The 18577-nt window shown below is 35.3% G+C and overlaps 1 protein-coding gene across 25 annotated transcripts in view; it reads left to right on the top strand.

The window, feature by feature from the left end:
• Window positions 1–18577, top strand: part of LOC119655776 (serine/threonine-protein kinase MARK2) — a 512551-nt gene that overhangs the window by 472857 nt on the left and 21117 nt on the right. For 19 of the 25 annotated variants that reach the window (XM_038061858.1, XM_038061848.1, XM_038061839.1 and 16 more), the window contains 2 exons: window positions 6410–6498; window positions 10951–11071. In XM_038061858.1, coding sequence (XP_037917786.1) covers window positions 6410–6498; window positions 10951–11071 — 210 coding nt within the window. Of the gene's footprint in view, window positions 1–6409; window positions 6499–10950; window positions 11072–13477; window positions 13992–18577 lie in introns of those variants that run through there. The other 6 variants (XM_038061862.1, XM_038061861.1, XM_038061850.1 and 3 more) reach the window with 2 other exon arrangements.

Raw genomic sequence — 18577 nt, 5'->3', positions numbered from 1 at the left:
TATTGAGCCGGATTCTATTCACAACCTGACGGTCATGGTATCGCTCATAGATTTTGTCGTTGTGTAGGCTATGGAATCGCCCATTACATGCCTTTCTTCAATTATGTCTTTCGCTACGGATGATTTTATATGCTGCTTTTGTTTTTTGGCTAATTCGACCTCTTTTAGATTGTCTTTGACTCGAGCATGAACCAGTCGTTTTGTCTGGCCAATTCGTATTTTAGGGTAGTTATGGCACTTCATTCGGTTTATTCTGCTTTTTCCTTTGTCTTGCTTCTGGTCCTTCTCTGTAGTTAACCGGCACTTGAGCGTGTTTCTCTGCTAGAGCCCACCAGCTCGATGTCATATTTAGACAAATTCGTCCGCATCTCGTTACAAAAATTCTTTAGAATAGGTGATACCCTACCCTATATGACTTCCTTTTACTTTTTTCTTGTTCGTATAGGGGTACTATTAGGAAGCGATGTATCACTGATGTGATATGCGGCCGCCTTGTGTTGCTATGAATAGTCCGACGGGCTTATGATAGTCCTTTGTGACGAGCTATCTTTCCTAAAAATATCAAGATATGTCGAGAAATGGGATTTCTTCTTCTTTGTCTACCATCATCGTGAATTTGATGTTGGGGTGTAGTTGGTTTATTTCTATAGGACTATCTCCTTTTCGCTTTTTTTAACTATGGCAAGTATATCGTCCACATACCGTATCCATACCCTAGGCATTATGTTTGTTGCCATTTTCTTCCTAGGTTAACCATAAATGCCTCACTTATTAGAGGTGAAAGTGGGTTACTAATGGCTCTTCCCTTGGTTGTTCTGTAGAAGCCGCCCCTGAAGGTGAAGTAATTTTCTGCCATGCATATAGTTGCTAGCTTCTTCAGTAGTTTCCCTTTTTTACCTCTTCGTGTGTTGTGTCCACGGAGACTAACCAATCTTCTAGGTGCGCAATAGCTTCCTTTATCGTGATACTAGGGAATAGTGCCGTTATGTCATAAGAAACTATTACTTCGTCGTTTTGTAATTCTATATTTTTGCGATGGCATAGTTGAAGCTTTTATTCAGTAGTTTTAGTTCCTCTACTGTGAATTTGATTGTAGATTTATTGATTACATAATTTGGTATCATCGCGATATGCTGGGCGTCCTGCTGAGGTGATATCGCGGAGCGACATTAGTTTATTGTGGTGGATATTTCTCTTTCGGGCTTTCTCACATTCTTGGGCTCTGGCTATTTTAGCAAAGTTGAAAGTTATTAGTGCCCCTTTTGCTGTCAATTCCTTAGCTAATTCTAAATGTTTTTTTCTTGCATAACCCACTGATAAAGGTAGGAAGTTGCTACTGGAATGTATATTTAGGACAATAAATTACTCACGGACTTGAAAGAAATAATTTTGGTTTTTCTCTAAGTTTGATTTCAGTATCATAATTGAAATACTGTAATGAACTTGGCGGAATACGAGGATCAAACGATCATCCTAAGTGGCCGAAAACGACCTAGAGGGAAGAGCTATCCCAAAAACCTAAAAAGTTGGCGAAATTGAAAGTGAAGGCCCGCTCGCAAAGATTGAAGCTCCATCGGCGCCTTTAAAACAATCCGTAACTTCCTCGGCTCCAACGTATCCCTGGCTCTGTATCTCTGAGAAAAGATCCGCTTCACCAGATGCTCCAGCGAAAATTCTTCGAACGTCACGTCCTGCCTTCACAGCTGTCCCCGGTGCCAATCCAAAACTTTCCCCTCAATCTCAACCGCCAGCCCAGCTGTTTCCTCAAGAAACGCTCCCCATGTCGCTACGTTCGCCTTGAACTCTGTTGAGTTCATGTTGCAGCAACATGCGCGTGCGCCTGCAAACGCGGCAAATCATTCTCCTCTGTCAAGATTAACTCGCCCGAATGCATTCAATAATGTGCAATCTGCGGCGAACATTAAGCCTAACCCCCAAATTGGAGGATCAATTCGTACAATTTTCCCCTTTTTTAGGTACGTGAGACTCGCCATCATCTTTTCGCGTCTGCAGCTTTTCATTAAGAAACAACTCGGTGGAGATGGAGATAGGGCTTGATAGTAGAACTGTTGCTGCCCCCAAAGCTTAGGTTGAAATTTTCTCATCGCCCGTAAGTCTTAAGTTCTCTTGAAAGCGGCACACTTTGAGCGGCGTTAAATTCAACAAAGGAGTGTTGCAGACTCCCTAGCGAATTCGCGTTCCATCTTGGATATGTGATAATTTGGAAGAGTCTAAAGGAATTACCCTTGTCACATGTCAATGCTTATAGCATCGATGTTTTAAGCTGGAACATTGCCAAATTTGGACAAATTTTGCAGATTTTCATCAGGCGTGGACGTATGAATTTTTTATTTTAATTTTTTTTGTGCTTGGATTGTCTGATCCGATGAGAAAAAATTTTGACTCGTGGTCCAGAGAGGTTTGTCAGTTATTGGCATAATTTTTCATAAATTCTGTTAGCGGATCTGTAATGATTTGGACAGCGTTTTCGGCATTTGGCAAGTCAACATTTGCGTTCATCGATAGTTAAATGAACGACCAAAAGGCAGACCTAAGCAACGGTGGCTTGATACGCTGGATGGGGATTTGAAAGCCTCGAGATTGCACCCAGATCAGGCATTCGATAGAGCCAAATGGCGAAGCCGATCACGACGAGCCGACCCCGCTTGTGAACGGGACAAAGGCTGAAGAAAAAGAAGAAGATAGTTAAATGAATTCCAAAGGTTATCAGGAAATTCCGTGCCATAATTTGATGCCGTATTGGACGCCATTTCGATCAGATGAGCTGATTTTCATGCATGATAACGCGGCAGTTTAAGCGTCGCTATATTAAAGTGCCTAATCTGGATTGACAATCACTTTCTCCTGACTTAAACCCAATAGAGAATCTATGGGGCATGGGGGGTTTTGGGGACATTTACCATGATCGCCGCTAATTTAAGAACATTGAAGAGTCAATAGGGGCAATCAAGGCTACCTGAAACAAAATTGATCGTCAAACGCTATCAATTTAGTAATCAATTGCCGTGGGAAGCATATGTAATACTAAAAGTTTTTTTTTATTGCTGTTTTCTATATTTAGAATTTTATAAAAATTGAGAGAAATAAACGGTTCTATTATTTATGAACTTTTGATATAAATGAATGCTGCGTGACACGATAAACATAGGTAAATTCATTATCTATGCAAATACTTTCAGCCAAAAATTTAAAGTAATTGAACGTTTCTTCCAATAGTTACGAGAAATGTTCGAAAAAATACAGTGGTTTGGTTTTATCATTTATGAACACATTATACATATAAATCCCTTTAATCGAAACCTATTTTTCTTCTCAATCTATAAATCTATCTGTTTCGACGTTTCGAAGAAGTTACTTTCCCATTTTACTACATATTTCGGCTTTCATTAATTTGGAGTTTCAACGCTAAGATTCTTCCTTATACTACAATTGTCATATAAACCATATAACCAAGAAATAGTAAATGCATAAAACCTTTGGAAAACGTTGTCTCGAACGTTTTTAAAAACTACGGTTGAAAATCTAACATTTTGAAGCATTATGAAGTCAAGTTTATCAAAAGAACACCAAAGCACCCAATTTATTCTAAAATTTGTTTAGGTCCTTTAACGTGAAAGTTTTATTCAATTTCTGCAATTTCAATTTTCTCTATGTCCAATAATTAGTTTTGACAAAAGTATCTGTATACAGATTTTTAAATATTTTTAGTGAATAAGTCACTATCATTGTAAGTCAGAAAACAACGAAAGTTTTATTCAAACTGATTGAAAATACCGCCCTTTGTTCACTTATTGTTAAAGCTTGGTTTAAGTTTTGAAGCTATTTAGATATATATTGAATTTTGATGTTGGGTTAAGATATCACCCTTTGTAGATAACGATCTCACAGTTCGAAAGTTTGCAAAATGACTTTTCGAACAGATAATTGTGAAATAATCTGTTTCTTTTTGGTTGGTTGCTTATTTGAGTGCGTTTTATTACAATAAGATGCTGATTTCATCATGAGATTCGTTTATATGCCTTCTAGAATTTTTTTTTACAACACACTTCGATTTTCAAATGGAGAGTCACTGTATAAAATCATCATCCACTGATGGAATTCACGTGAAAGTATTTGCGTTTGAGAAATAAACCAACGAAACTTATATTTAATTAAATTTATCTTTCTCAATGTTAAATTACCCTACACTCTCAACTATAATAAACTACGATGCAAATTAATAACATTCCAGGCATTTTTCTTTAAATAAATGCATTATTCATATGCTAAAACTCGGTTTTTAGATATTTATATTAAATTTGAAACTCTGAAAGATTTAGTAATAATTGTTTTTTCAAGTCGATCCAAATAAATAAATGAATTAGAATATAAATTTAATGAAAATATAACAATTTTCTCTTTACTACAATCAGAAAGATATCAAAATCGAACGACCTCCGCTTTATTACAATCAATTACAAATCATTATAGGTTTTAGAATAATCGAAAAATATGAAAATCGATCTGTTTGGAATACAGAAGATACTCTGTGTGGAGCAAAAAAATATAAATAGGCTTTAAATCAACTGCGTTATTCTGGAAAATGCATGGTATTTTTATCTTTCTGCTCAAATTCGTCTGAACATAAACCACATTTCTGAGAAGATATGCAATGCACGATAGATTCATCTCAACTTTCATTAGATAATATAGTTTCCAAAAATGCTTATTAATTGGAAAATAACATTGAAAAAGCATCACTGTTTCAATAATAATAAAAGTATTCAAACATATTAACTTCTTTATAACTAAATAGATAAAGGTCAAAGTACTTTTATCACATTTACAACAATTAAAATCTATATATTTCCTATTTCTATTTTTTTTTCTTTTCATGAAATATCCCACCTCAAACAAAAAATCAATTCAAATTCTACTAAAAATCACATAAAAATAAATAATTTATCTTCAAATTCTCTTCTAAATCATCTCTACACAAACAAAACCAAAAATATGCTTCTTTCGGGAATATGAACTTTGGGTGAGTTTCCAACGTTATGAAAACGTTTATGAGAATAAAAGCAAACAGTTTGCCATTTTGTATTTATTTTAAACATCAGTAATTGTTTTTACATTCGTTTGAAAGAAATGAAAAGGTTGCAATTAATGCTTAGTTCAATTATTGGCTATACAATTTGTATGTTTCGCAAAATGCTTAGTATTATAATTGGCTTCATCTTGAAAATATTGCTTGTTGAGTTCTTTTTTGCGAGTTGGTAATTAGGGAAAATTTCTAAATTTAGGCAAAATGTTGAAAAGGGTTGTCAAATATCGTAATGCTATATGTTTTTCATTTTATGAATTCGTAAAACAATGCATCAATGCTTTCACTCATCATTAAATTTTTTGGGGTTGTTACAGTACTTTACGCTAGATTTTATGAATATATTTTTCGAAATTCTAAGTTGCGAATATCGAGTACTTTTGGGTTTTGTTACTAGAAGATATTTTTTTCACTTTTTTTTTTAACACTCCTCCTTCTGTTCTATAAAATACTAATTTTATTTACTGTAACAACAAATCACATAACCAATCCATCACTTTTAGCGTTTAATCTGCTTTCAACTCATAGCGCATTGCTATAAAGCTAGTTCCTTCCACCATGTTCATACTTTATTTTTTGTAGCTTTATTCCGAATTGACCCATTAGCTTTCATCATCTCGAAATATGTATGGCAAATATATGCGTACATATATAATATAATCATTGTAGCTGCTTCATTCATCTATATGAGTTTACTATTTTTAAGGACCAAATAATTTTTCTTAGTTCGAGAAAATCTATATTTCAATAATTTTACAATATTGTTACATATATATTTATTTATATATATTTGTTTTTTTCTTTCTTTTTTATCTTTCACCTGGTTTGTTGCGAATGAATGCAAATTTTACCTGCGTGCCTTGCATCTACACCACATCTATTTGCAAATCAATCATCATCAATTAAAAAAAAAAAAACAAAAAAAAAATGTCGAAATTAAATCTATTTCGAATTGTTGCTATGCCGTGCATCTTACCATCTTTTCATCGTATTTAATGCTACAACAACTACTATTAATACATCTATAAAAAAATCCACAATCACCACAAATAACTGAAAATTTAAACGGTTTTTTTGCGAATTCAAATGAAATAAAAAAATATACATTGCACATTTATTTATTCAATTTTGACTATATCGATTGATAAAAATCACTATTCGATATATACATCTATGGACAATTTAAAAAAATAATTTTTCCTATTTCGTATGGTGAAAATATACGCTCGGTACCATAAATATTGAATTCATGTTTCGATAAATCGATAAAATCGAAATTGAATTAAATAAAATATAAAAAATCAGTTTGCTCGATCGCCTCAGAATGACATCAGCTGTTAAATCTAGCAGGCACTTCCCCAGGAATGTTCCATCGAGGTCGACTTTTCATTCGGGTAAGTGTTAACATTTTCATTTAAAATTTAGTGTTAATTTCAAGATGTAATTTTAGCCGTAGGTATATCAAATTGGGTAGAAATCAAATTATTGAACACATTCCAAAATACTTTCTGATAATATAATTTCATCCTTCGTAGATAAAAATAAAATTAAAAGTCTCAAAACACTTTAGATATTTGTCATTCACAGTTATTGTTAATCCTGGGGACTTTTTTACAATTTGAGTCCTTTTTAAGGTTTTTTTTTGCAAAACAAAACCTTTTTAAAATCGATTCAATGTCTATCTGTCCGTCTGCCTGTCTGTCTTTTTTTTTAAGAAGGTGAAAATCTTTGAAAGAATCTGGCCTGGGCACGCCAGAGTGTGGAATTTTTACCCACTAAAACCACCCCCAACTCCGGCCCTTTTCTGACTGGTCCCATCGCTATTTCGATCTGCTAATGGATCTCTCCTTTGCGGCTTTTCTCGGGAGAAATGTACCTGGTGTTATAAATGTTCATTATTTCGATTGCTAGAATGTCAATCGACATCATTCCCGAGATGACGAGCGCATCATCGTCTGAGATGGTCCTGAAGGCAGAACACCCCTAAATCGTACTCAGTTTATATGCATTGCCCAAAATCTGAAGCGCGTTTCCCCACACTGGGACTGCATTCGGCATAATAGAACTCACTATCCTGGCTATGAGCAGCCTGCAAGTCCTTCAACGTTCGGCATCACCCTTGCCAGAGCGATACTAGTGGTGGATGCTTTTTCGCAAGGATGCTCTATGTGCTGCTTAAAATTAAGTTTTCCGTCTATCATCACCCTCAAGTATTTGATGGCCGGCTTGGAAGTGATGATACGATTCTCGATTCTAATGCAGGCGTAATTTCTGTTGCGGCGTTTAGTGATGAAGACTGCTTCCGTCTTTTCCTCCGCGAGTGCCAGTCCAGCACTCTCTAACCAAGCCTTAACAACACTGATTGCTTCGCTTGAGAACAACTCAGCATCCTCAAGATGCTTTGCGACCGCAACCAGTGCTATATCTTCGGCGTAACCCACCTCCGGAATCGGAAGGTTAAGTACATCATTATACATGATGTTCCATAGTAGTGGGCCCAATACAGAGTCCTGTGGGACACCCGCGGAAACAACGTACTCCTTAGGTCCATCATCGGTATTATACCAGAGTGTTCGTCCATGCAAGTAGTTATCGACAATAACGGCGGGGTATGTGGGAACACCAATGACCGCCAGACAGTTTCGTATAAGGTTCCAATTGGCCGAGTTGAATGCATTCCTCACCTCCAGGGTCACCACCACACAATATTTGCTGGTACAATCCCTTTCGCGAATTGCATTTTCGGCCAAGCCAGTAACCATTTTGATGGCATTAGTGGTTGATCTGGCTTTACGGATCCCATACTGCCTATCTGAAAAGCCCCCATTCCTTTCCACGACTGGGAGCAATCTATTATAAATAATCTGCTCCAACATTTTTCCCATAGTGCCTAGAAGACATCTGCGTCTATAGGAGGACGGTTCCCTTGGTGGTTCGCCAGCCTTAGGCAGCAGCACCAGCTTCTGCCGCTTCCACAGTGCAGGAAAAATACCCTCGGACATGCGCGGTTCGAACAGCTCCGCGAACATATCCGGTCTACATTTGAAGGCAAGTTTAAGAGCCTTATTTGGTATGCCGTCCAGACCCGTTCTGTCAGTCTGTCTGTCTTTTTTTTTTCATCGTTGGAAGGTGAAAAAGTTCAAAACCTACTGCTGGCTCCTGACATGCAGTTATGCGAGACTCCTACTCACTAAAACCATCTCCTTTTTCCACTCTTCTTAAGGGGACTGCTATAAGCATTGCATCGCGGGGCTGGATCAGTTCTTAACTGCGGCTCATTATTGTTTGCTCCCTTTCTTGCTTTTTTCGGAGTTCTTCATGCCTTAGCTGTTGATGAATCATTTTCAGGTCATGTCTTTCCTTCTTTTGCTGATTAGCATTAGTTCCGTTTTATGTTCAGCAAGTGATAGACCGGACTTTTTCAACCAGGAATTGATCTCCCATATCGCTTCATTTGCGTAGATTTCGATCTCGTCTAAGCGTTTTGCAACTATTGTTACCCCGATGTCGTCCGCAAAGCCAATAGTTGTTCCGCCGTTAGGGAGGTGTAACGTCAGCACTCTATTGTACATAATTAACCACAGTGAGGAACCTAAGACAGACCCCTGTGGTACGCCGCACGTCATTGGGAATAATTTATATAATCTTCTACCAAGAAGAAATTCAACAACGATGCGTACAATGTACTTCGGAGGCTGTAGTTTAGTTAGAGCCTCTACGATTTTCGTCCACTTTGCAGTGTTGAATGTATTTTTTACATCGAGTGTCACCACTGCGCAGCATTTGTCATCTTATACAGCAGCGCGAGCCAGGCCAGTCACCATGTTGGTTGAATCGACGGTTGATCTCCTCTTACGAAACCTGAATTGCTTGTCGGATAGGCTTCCTTCCTTTTCCGCAACAGCGAGCAGCCGAATTCTCTAAGGCATGCCATAAAAACTTTGGCAAACATACCTGGTGCTGTCCTGGCTGCCACTTTCAAGGCGATATTCGGGATTCCATCTGGAGCTGGGGTCTTATTTTCAACGAATTTCTTTGCTCCATCAAAAATTTCCTCTTCGACCACTACAGGAATTTCGTCGGGATTTACATGGATTTTAGGCAGATTAGTGTAGTTCACACCCTCTGGGAAGAGAGTGTCCACTATGTTTTGTAGTAATTTAGGATAGGTATTCGATGGGGAGCGCTTGCCTTTCAGTGATGACATTACAGACCTGTAGGCGTCACCCCATCGATCAGAATCAGCTTCAGTGCACATCCGCTTGAAATGTTCGGATTTGCTCTTCGTGATAACTACCTGCAATTTTTTCCTCGCGTTCTTGTATTGCATGTGTAGGGGGGGGGGGGGGGGGTGGGCTTTTGGGGGGGCTTTTGGAGCTTTTTCTTGTGCGCTTCCCGATAATAATGTGTCATCGAATTTGTTAGTTACCCAGCTCATCGTTATTCTTTTTGGTAGCTTCATATAATTTCTACGCGAGGTTTGCAAGACAATAGCCCGATGATCGCTGTGTGTGTACTCTTCGCTGACATGCCACTGCAAATTGCCAACTCTTGGCCACGTTCCAGAGAAGAATCTGGATGGACGATTCCGTAGCCTACATAACGACGAAATCTATGAGCGATACCATGACCGTCAAGTTGTGGATAAAATCCGGCTCAATATGTTACGATGGGCGGGTCACTTAATCCGTATGGATGAGGCTGATCCAGCCCGGGAAGTCTATAAGGGAAATATCTATGGTAGAAAAAGAAGACGAGGCACACCCTGCCTGAGATGGAGCGATGGCGTAGGTCAGGTCGCCAGACAGCTTTTAGGGATATCGAATTGGTGGACGTCGGCGCAAAACCGGGATGTCTGGAGTTCCTTATTAAGGCAGGCCTAGACCGGATACCGGTTGTTGCGCAGTTAATGATGCTGCTGATTCAGTATGCTTCCTTGCATTTAAAGCAAAAAACTCGAAAATAAATTCCTTTGAGTCTTACAAAATATGGTTCTTTCGAAGTGATCATTCAAAGTCCCTATCATGAGCCTAAAAATGGAACATAAGTGGCTACGATATACATATTCACTGTAGAGTCATGTCCAAAGTTTCGAAACATTATTTTTAAATACCCACCGGAAATTCGCTCAAGTTCGATTGCATAGTATTTCAAGCATGTTATAAACATATTTTTGTTAGTATTATATTGTAGATGTCAAATAAGAGGCAAATACACACGAAAAATATGTCAACTTCTATCAAGGTAAAACACTCCTGTCTCAATTTCGCACAATTCAGTGGAATTGTATACACAAATAACTAAAACGCATGGACCTGCAGCACCATTAACTTTCTTTACATGACGCAATAACGATTTGAATTAGTTCTGCATTTCATAGATACTAGTAATAGGACAACCTTTTAAAATAAAACCAAATCCATTTCCGATTACAATTCTCTTGTATATAAAGTATTACAATGGAATGCATATGCCTTTCTTTGAAGCCCTGCAAGAGGTTGTTTTTTATCCGAATTTGCCATACAAATATTAAGATTGCCTGGACTCAAAAACCATTGGATGTTGTTCAAGCAATATTTGATTTATAGTTTTATTGAAAAAATCTGATATATCTTAAAAATTGAAACTTGAGTGTTGAAAGCACGTCACCTTTCTAAAGAGCTCTCTAGACAAATAGCTCTAGCGGATCTTTGAACGGGATGAAAGAATATAATACAAAAAGTGTTATGCAAAAAGCGAATGTTTTTAAAATTATACATTTTTTTTATTATTTTAAAATGATTATTCGTTGAATTTGAAATAATAATTGTTAAAATACTTAATATATTTTTTATTCCACTACATAGGCCAAACAAGATCACGAAATAATTCTGGACTTGAATATCCAGTTGGTGGTGCAACTGGAGACTCTCCGCATCCAACTCGTGTTAGTTTCTTTTCGAAATTATCATCGCGATTTAGTAAACGGTAAGTTTAATATTTTATTTAATTTTTAAAATTTCTTAGATTGTCTATTTTTAGAAAATATAGTATAAAACAATTTTGTAGGCTTCCTTAAAATGCAAACTCTTTTTCAAATATAACATGTAACCAATGCTCTCCAAAGAACCTAGATGCATCACTTTCTATTTCCCGCCTATTTATTTTTTTTCTTATGTATATCCTTCATATGCAAAGAAATTTTAGAAAAGAAAATTCATTAACTAGTAGTAAACAGTGCGATTTGTAAGGTTTTTTTTTGTCCCTGTGAGAGAGTCTAGCGTGAAAATTAGAACATAAGTGTTAAAGTGGTCTGGGACTGAAATATTCATATTCTCCTCATAGCTCTCTTGAATTAAATATATTTCATTTGACTGATACTTTCTGGAGATAATGCTGTGAATGATTTCCGTAGCATTATAAATTCTTAAAGTTATATTTTGATATAATTTAGAATATGTGTAGCTTTCTAGTGTGAGTGTATTTTTGTATATATGTTATTTGAATAATTTCCGTTGAAGTTTTGTGAAGTGAATCTATTATCTGAAAGTAGTTAATTATAGGATATGTTCTGTAGACCATAATGACAGAGCACATTTGCATATTTCTGTGAGAGTTATATGAATAACCTATAAATCTTTACTAGGGGGTATATGGACTTAACTTCTGGTCTTAATTTATAAAATATTTCTCTTATTTGTTTTCCATTTACCCATTTTTATGGTCCCTGTCACGTCTCTTCATTTCTTAGAGGCTTATTTTCATAAGTAAAACATCATTTTCACCTACGAATTGCTTAAGGCCGCCACTGACAATTGTTTATTCGCTTGGATCACTCCTTGGTTATCTTAATTTTTTTGTAACCACCGAAAACATTATATATACTTGACATAGACGTATGAACTGCAATTCGGCATTAAAATTGAATTTTTACCAAAAATGAACAATAAAAGAATATAGCATTTAGCAAATGATACAGGTTTTTGCAACTATTTTTTGAATAAGTTTTATAAAAATAGTTCCTTAGTTTACTATAGTTCCTTTTAAAAGAAAACTATTAAAAGGCCTTAGAATTGTATTTATGTTGAGATATATAGTTTAATATTCTATAGTTTAATTGGAAACCTTTCCTTTTAATAGTTTTCATTTAAACGGAACTATAGTAAACTAAGGAACTATTTTTATAAAACTTATTCAAAAAATAGTTGCAAAAACCTATATCATTTGCAAAAAATAAAAAGAAAACTATTAATTTTGAAGACGTTAAATGACCAACTTTGAACTTAACATGAACACCAATTGCTCCTCTATATGTTATCCGGGAATCTAACTCTATACCAAATAAACCAAATTAACGAATAGGAAACTTCCATAGATGCGATATCTGAAAGCTAAAACTGAAAATAGTTTCTTTTTAAATAGAGTAGATATTTTTAGGTGCAGAATAGCACTTACTTCCTCGTTAATCCACCCCAACCGTAAAAAGTAGTGTTTTTGAAATTCTCCCTATCAAAAGCACTTGAATTAAAGAGTTGTAGCTTTTCCTCATCAGAATATTCTTTCCTTGAACCATGCTATGCTGCTTATCCAAATGGATAATTTTTTTTTTCATATCAGATTATTAGGTCATTTTGCTCAATAATTGTTTATAATTTATTTGCTACACAAATGCACATACTCACATTTATTGTATTTATGAAATCGATAAAGTTTTGTTTGATTGCATGATATTTTTAAATATTTATATATTTTTCATGGCTAACAACTAAAAAAGGGGATAAAGATTTTTGTAACATAGTTCAGATACTTCCATACTAAAATAAAATAAAAATGGAATTTAAAGATTTTCCCCGTTTATCTGGTCTATAATCCTTTCATTTGTCCTTTAGTTCGAACGTTTTTTTTTAACAAACCAAACCAAACATATTTTCCGCGGAAGTTGTAAAGATATTTTCTAGAAGTTGGCTATTCGTGTGAAGTGAAGCATATTTTGTTGTTTGAAATGGATCCATATAATGGAAATCATATGGTTTTTCACATATTGTAAATTTTTGATGAAAAATAACAGTAAATGAGTTGAGAATTTACTGTTATTTTTTTTTTATTTAGGGAAAGGTTTTAAACATTTTTATTTTGACTAACAATTCCGCACTTCTAAAATTAATCTCTTTGAATAGTGGTAATTAATTTGATCGTCATTACTGTATTTTGCAAGTCAGTATATGTATATGAGGTCCTACTATACTGATCTCTAATGCTGTTAGTGTGTTTAGTCGATACATGTACATACACACATGTATAAATCATTTTCTCTATAATATTTTAGTTTTATAATTTTTGTTACAACACTTTTTTCCTTCTAAAACATATTTTTCGTATTGTTGTTCATTTCAGGTTTAGGTTATTAACATTAGATAGTAAATAAAGATAAACGAACTAGTTCAGTTCTAAAATGCAAACATTAAATTATTTGCAGAGAAAATTTTAAGAAGATTTCCTTATAAATGAAAAATAGAATAAAAGGGAAACAAAATAATCGGTAGTTTATATTATTGACGTGAAAAACACAATAACAGTTTTTGCGGCTTAGATATATAACAAAAAAAGACGAAATTTTGGAAATTATCATAATTAAACGCTTTGAGATTAAATTCTTAGCTTATCTTTTTTTTATGAACATAGAAATGAAAAATGCAGTTCAATTCACTTTTTTTTAAGCTGAAAATAAAAATATAGGCACAGCGTTTTTCCAATATGAAAGAGTATTAAGAGTAAAGTTAAATAGGGTTTTGTTTTCTCTTAAGGACATTCAATAAATGTAATAACTATTTCTTTATTCTATTTATTTCATAATTATTTCCTTTAAGAAACTAAAAATTTCATCTCTCATTTTCAAATGGGTAGAAAAAGAACATTTATTGAGTTTTTTTTTAAATTTTATCTTCTGTTTTATTTTCTCGTCTTTTCATCATCTAGGAAAAAAAATATTTGTTTATTACTTCTTCTTTTCAATGTGCTTTTCTCGTGAGGCAAAAGAAGAAATTTCTTTTTTTGATTATTTCATTGTTCACTTTATATAAAAATAATCTACCCAATTGTTCGATAGTAATATAAGTTGATAGATGATTGATTTTTTTTTATAGTTTGGTGAATTCTAACCATTATAATTGATGATTTATGCATATTTGAATAATAAAAATAATGATTTGATGAGAATTTCTAAAATTTATTTTACTTTTTTCGTGTTCATGAAAACTATATGTGAGTGTTATTTTCAATTTTCGAGGGGAGAAAGAATAGATCTTTTTAATTCTCAAATGAGGTACTTCGATTACTTAAAGGAATATGTTCAGTTGAGAACCTCGTGTACAAACAAGTAGATCCAAGAAAAAAAATACATATGGGTTTCAAAGGTGCTGCTTTCAAATTCTGCGTTAACTTTCGTCCTGTTTTATAGAGTTTCTAAACTAAAAAGGGGGACCGCGTCCACCCTTTTAAACGAATATCCTATCACCTTTAAAGCAAACTAACGACTTCTGGATTAGATACATCCAAAAAAATTATTAGTTTTTCCATGTTAATGGTATTTCTAGTTTTTGAAATAAAATTAATATGCCGAAAACACAGCAAAAAGTCAGTATGTTTATAATTAACCCTTCTTGAATCGAATAAATTTTGTTATTAAGGGGGTCATCCCGTGTGAAGGCCGTTTTTTTGCCTTTTTTTGTGAAGAACTGGATAAAGATACAAATACGAATTTTTTCACCATAGATTAATTAATAACTTGAGATTGCATAGTAATTTTTCCACCCCGATAGCATAGTTGGTTATTGAAATACAGGGCAATTTATGCACCCATCTCCAAAAAAAGGTGTTTTCTGCTGCCACGCTAGAGGGCGCTGTGAACATCTTAGAGAAAAAAAAATAAACGGCATTTTAACGTACAGACTTAACTCTTCTTCTTAACTACAGTCCGCAAACTAGAATTATTAAAAAATATTAAAAGCTAAATTTTTGGTGCCTTGTTAAACTTTTTTTTGCGAATTTTGGTGTTTTTTCACGGCTTCTTCAATGAAAAAAAAAAAAAAAACCGAACGAATCGCATTTATCCGCGGACCGTGGAAATATATTCTTAACAAGTCCTGAAAATTTCAAAGAATTTCATTTGATAGATTTTGGGCTATGGTGGCAGCCGATTTTCAACATGTATCATAGTTTCGAGAAAAACGCATTTAAAAAGTAGAATGCGATTTTTAGTCATAAAACCTTAACTGACCATTAATCTGTTATACCTAGTCCATAAACCTTAGGTTTCTTGAAGAAACACATGTTCAGCCCTGGCTTCAATTCTTGACCTTTCAGCGAAGTCATTCGAACGTCATTCGGACCGATAAATAGGAGCTTTATTACGGCAATCGACATAAATCTGGCATGTGACTTATCACGTGTCTAACACTATAATTTCCAAACGACTCCGGATATCAAAAAATCACTTTGCCCGTATATTCTACACTATATCTAGATACAATTGATGCCAAAAAAAAATTTGATTCTGCAGATCCGACACACGGGATGACCCCTTTAAGCTGGTTTCATTATTCACATATTTGCCCGTTATGGTTCCATTAATTGTATATCCATGTCATTTGGAGAAAACTTTTTCTAAAGTATTTTTCCTTCAATCCACATTTTGAACAATTATACATAGTATAACTATAAGTTCTGTCAGCCAAACAAATCTTTATTTCTCACGGAATAATAAAGCAAATCAATCGAAAAGTACACCATTAGAAAAGAGAAACATAGAACTTTCAAACGGAAAAAAAATATTCAAAATGGCCGCCGCTAGCAACTATACAATCCCGAAGTCTATGAGGCTATGCATCGATCACTTCATGCACGGTATGAAGCAGCATTGCTCGAGCTACACGCACGATGCTGGCCTTCAAACTCTCCAAATCCGTGTAAGTTCGATCGCAGACAATCTCCTCTAACTTAGCCCAAAGGCTGTAGTCCAGAGGAGTCAAATTTGGGCTGCTTGAGGCCCATTCCTCCGCGATTATGAAGTCAGGAACATGCGCCACTAACCACTGCTGAATTACCTTGGCTTTGTTAGCGGGGGCAGAGCCCTGCTGGAAGCACCACGGCTTTAAAGTGTGCAAACGCAGCACCCAAGACGCAGACAGCTTTCTCATGCCTAAATCTTCATTCAATATGTTACAAGCACGTTTTTTTTTACATATTCATGGCAGCATTTGGTGAACTATAGCGATGTTATCGTCAGTGACTAGAGTTTTTGGACGTCCGAAACGTTCATGGTCCCCCAAGCTTGGACGGTCACGCTTGAATTCAGCTGACCAAAATTTCACAGTGGTAAATGATGGTGTAGAGTTCTCGTACACACCGTCCAATTCATCTTTGATTTGCGTAGGCGTATTGTCCTTCAAAAACAAATATTTAATGACAGCTCGATACTCCATTTTTTTCCATTTTCACAAAAACACATAGGATTTCGCTCAAACGATTGTCAAATAACAGCTGCGCGTCCAAAATGGCTGAAATTTTGATGGGTATCCATCAAAAGATGCACAACCACAATCCCTAGCTTTTATTATTATACAAGTGCTGCTAGCTCCACATTGAGGTCGGAAACTTTTCAGACCACCCCCTGGGGTGGTTCAAATCTCGTCAGTGGCTGTGGGGTTTGCACTGCCCTATGCTGAATTTCACATATCAGTTAACTCTGTTGTGATTGAGAACATAAGTTAAATCACTGAAGAATGCAATGGCAACCACATAGCTACCTACCATTCCGTAACGGTTTCGCAATCAAGTGTTCTAACACGTTTCCAAGCCTAAGTTAAAAGGGGAACGTTGCACCTTCGATTATTTACGTGCTTAATCGTGTATCAATCCCTCGAAAATTCTTATTTTTAGCATTAATTATGCCGTTTTCATTGTTCTGTAGCTCAGTAAATATTAAACTACTACATCAGTGTATAGTATGTCCGATAGTTTAGGTATAATGAATGGCCCTTTTTGAAGTAGATTGATTATATACCAGGTTCTTCAATAAGTTTTGCGGTTCGATAAGATCAATACACTTGTTTCAACGAGATTTCAATTTATGAATTGCGTCTCTGAAGTGAGAACTTGGAAGGGCTGAAAAATACGCTTCCACCGTTGTTATGACCTCATCACTTGATGGAAAACGCTTTCCACGCATGACTTTTTTAAGTCTAGAAACAGATCGCAGTGGCTAGGGCCAAATCTGGTGAATACGGTGAATGCTCCAACAATTCGAAATTGAATTCATCGATTTTAGCCATTGTCAAAATGCTTTTGTAACACGGTACATTGCCCTGATATAAAAAAATTTTTTGCTGCTGCAAACCTGGATTTTTTTACCAATTTTTTTCTTCAGCTGGTCTAAAAGGTTACAATAATATTCAGAGTTTATTGTTTTACCAGTTTGCAAGTAATCCACAAACAAAATTCCTTCACATCCCAAAAAACTGATGTTAACACCTTCTTGGCCAATTTCTGGAAATTAACTCGTTTCGGAGTCGAAGAACCAGGTTCATTCCACTCTTTGCCTCTTGTTTTAATTCAGGATCATGGTGATAGACTCAAGTCTCATCCATAGTCATGAATCGACCCAAAAAATACACTTTATCCGTTCGAAAACGCTCTAAATGTTGCTAAGAAAATCGCATTTGGATGCGTTTTCGTTCCATTGTTAGCGAATGCTTAACCCATTGTGCACACAACTTTCTGAAACCCAATATTTCAGTCAAAATGTTGCTTATATTGCCCAATGAGATGCTTAAGGCTTCTAGTAAATTTCTTTCAGTCACTCGACGATTTTCCAATATGATTTTCTGTATTTTTACTACGATTTCTGGTGTTGTTGCTGTTTTTGGACGTCCTTTTGACGTGGATCGTCTTCAAGGCTTGTACGACCACGTTTAAATTCAGCAACCCATCTTTCTACTGTACTAATTGAATGCGAAGAATTCTTATACACTTTCAACATTCGTTCATAAATTTCCTTTGCTTTTAAACTTGAATTTCTCCATTGTAAAAAATACTGGGACACGTCGATCCTAAATGGCTTGTAAACACAGAATGAATTGACAGATTAAAATGAAACTTTACATATGTTCATATAAAGAGTGTACCAACATCAGAAAAAAAAGTAGGTTAGTGGAAACGCCCTCTCTTATCGAATTGCAAAACATATTGAACAACCTAGTAAGACGGCGGAGGCGCCAGTACTTTCCACATTAACGAAAACAGTTCTTATACTGTAATTATGCATGAATACCAATTGAGCCAACAAAAACTATTGGTGACAATATAAGCACGTTTTCCTGCTTGTTCTTTTATTCTTGAATAAATTTCAACTTAAACACTCCTTGAAAGACAATATTTAACTAGTCTTTTCCCGAGATCGTCGTATCCTGGAGACAGTGATAGCTTAATTCAAGTCTA

The sequence above is a fragment of the Hermetia illucens genome, chromosome 4 (genome assembly GCF_905115235.1).
Source record: "Hermetia illucens chromosome 4, iHerIll2.2.curated.20191125, whole genome shotgun sequence".
Taxonomy (NCBI): Eukaryota; Metazoa; Arthropoda; class Insecta; order Diptera; family Stratiomyidae; genus Hermetia; species Hermetia illucens.
Note: the sequence above shows the minus strand (reverse complement) of the source record. Positions and strands in the feature narration are given on the sequence as shown.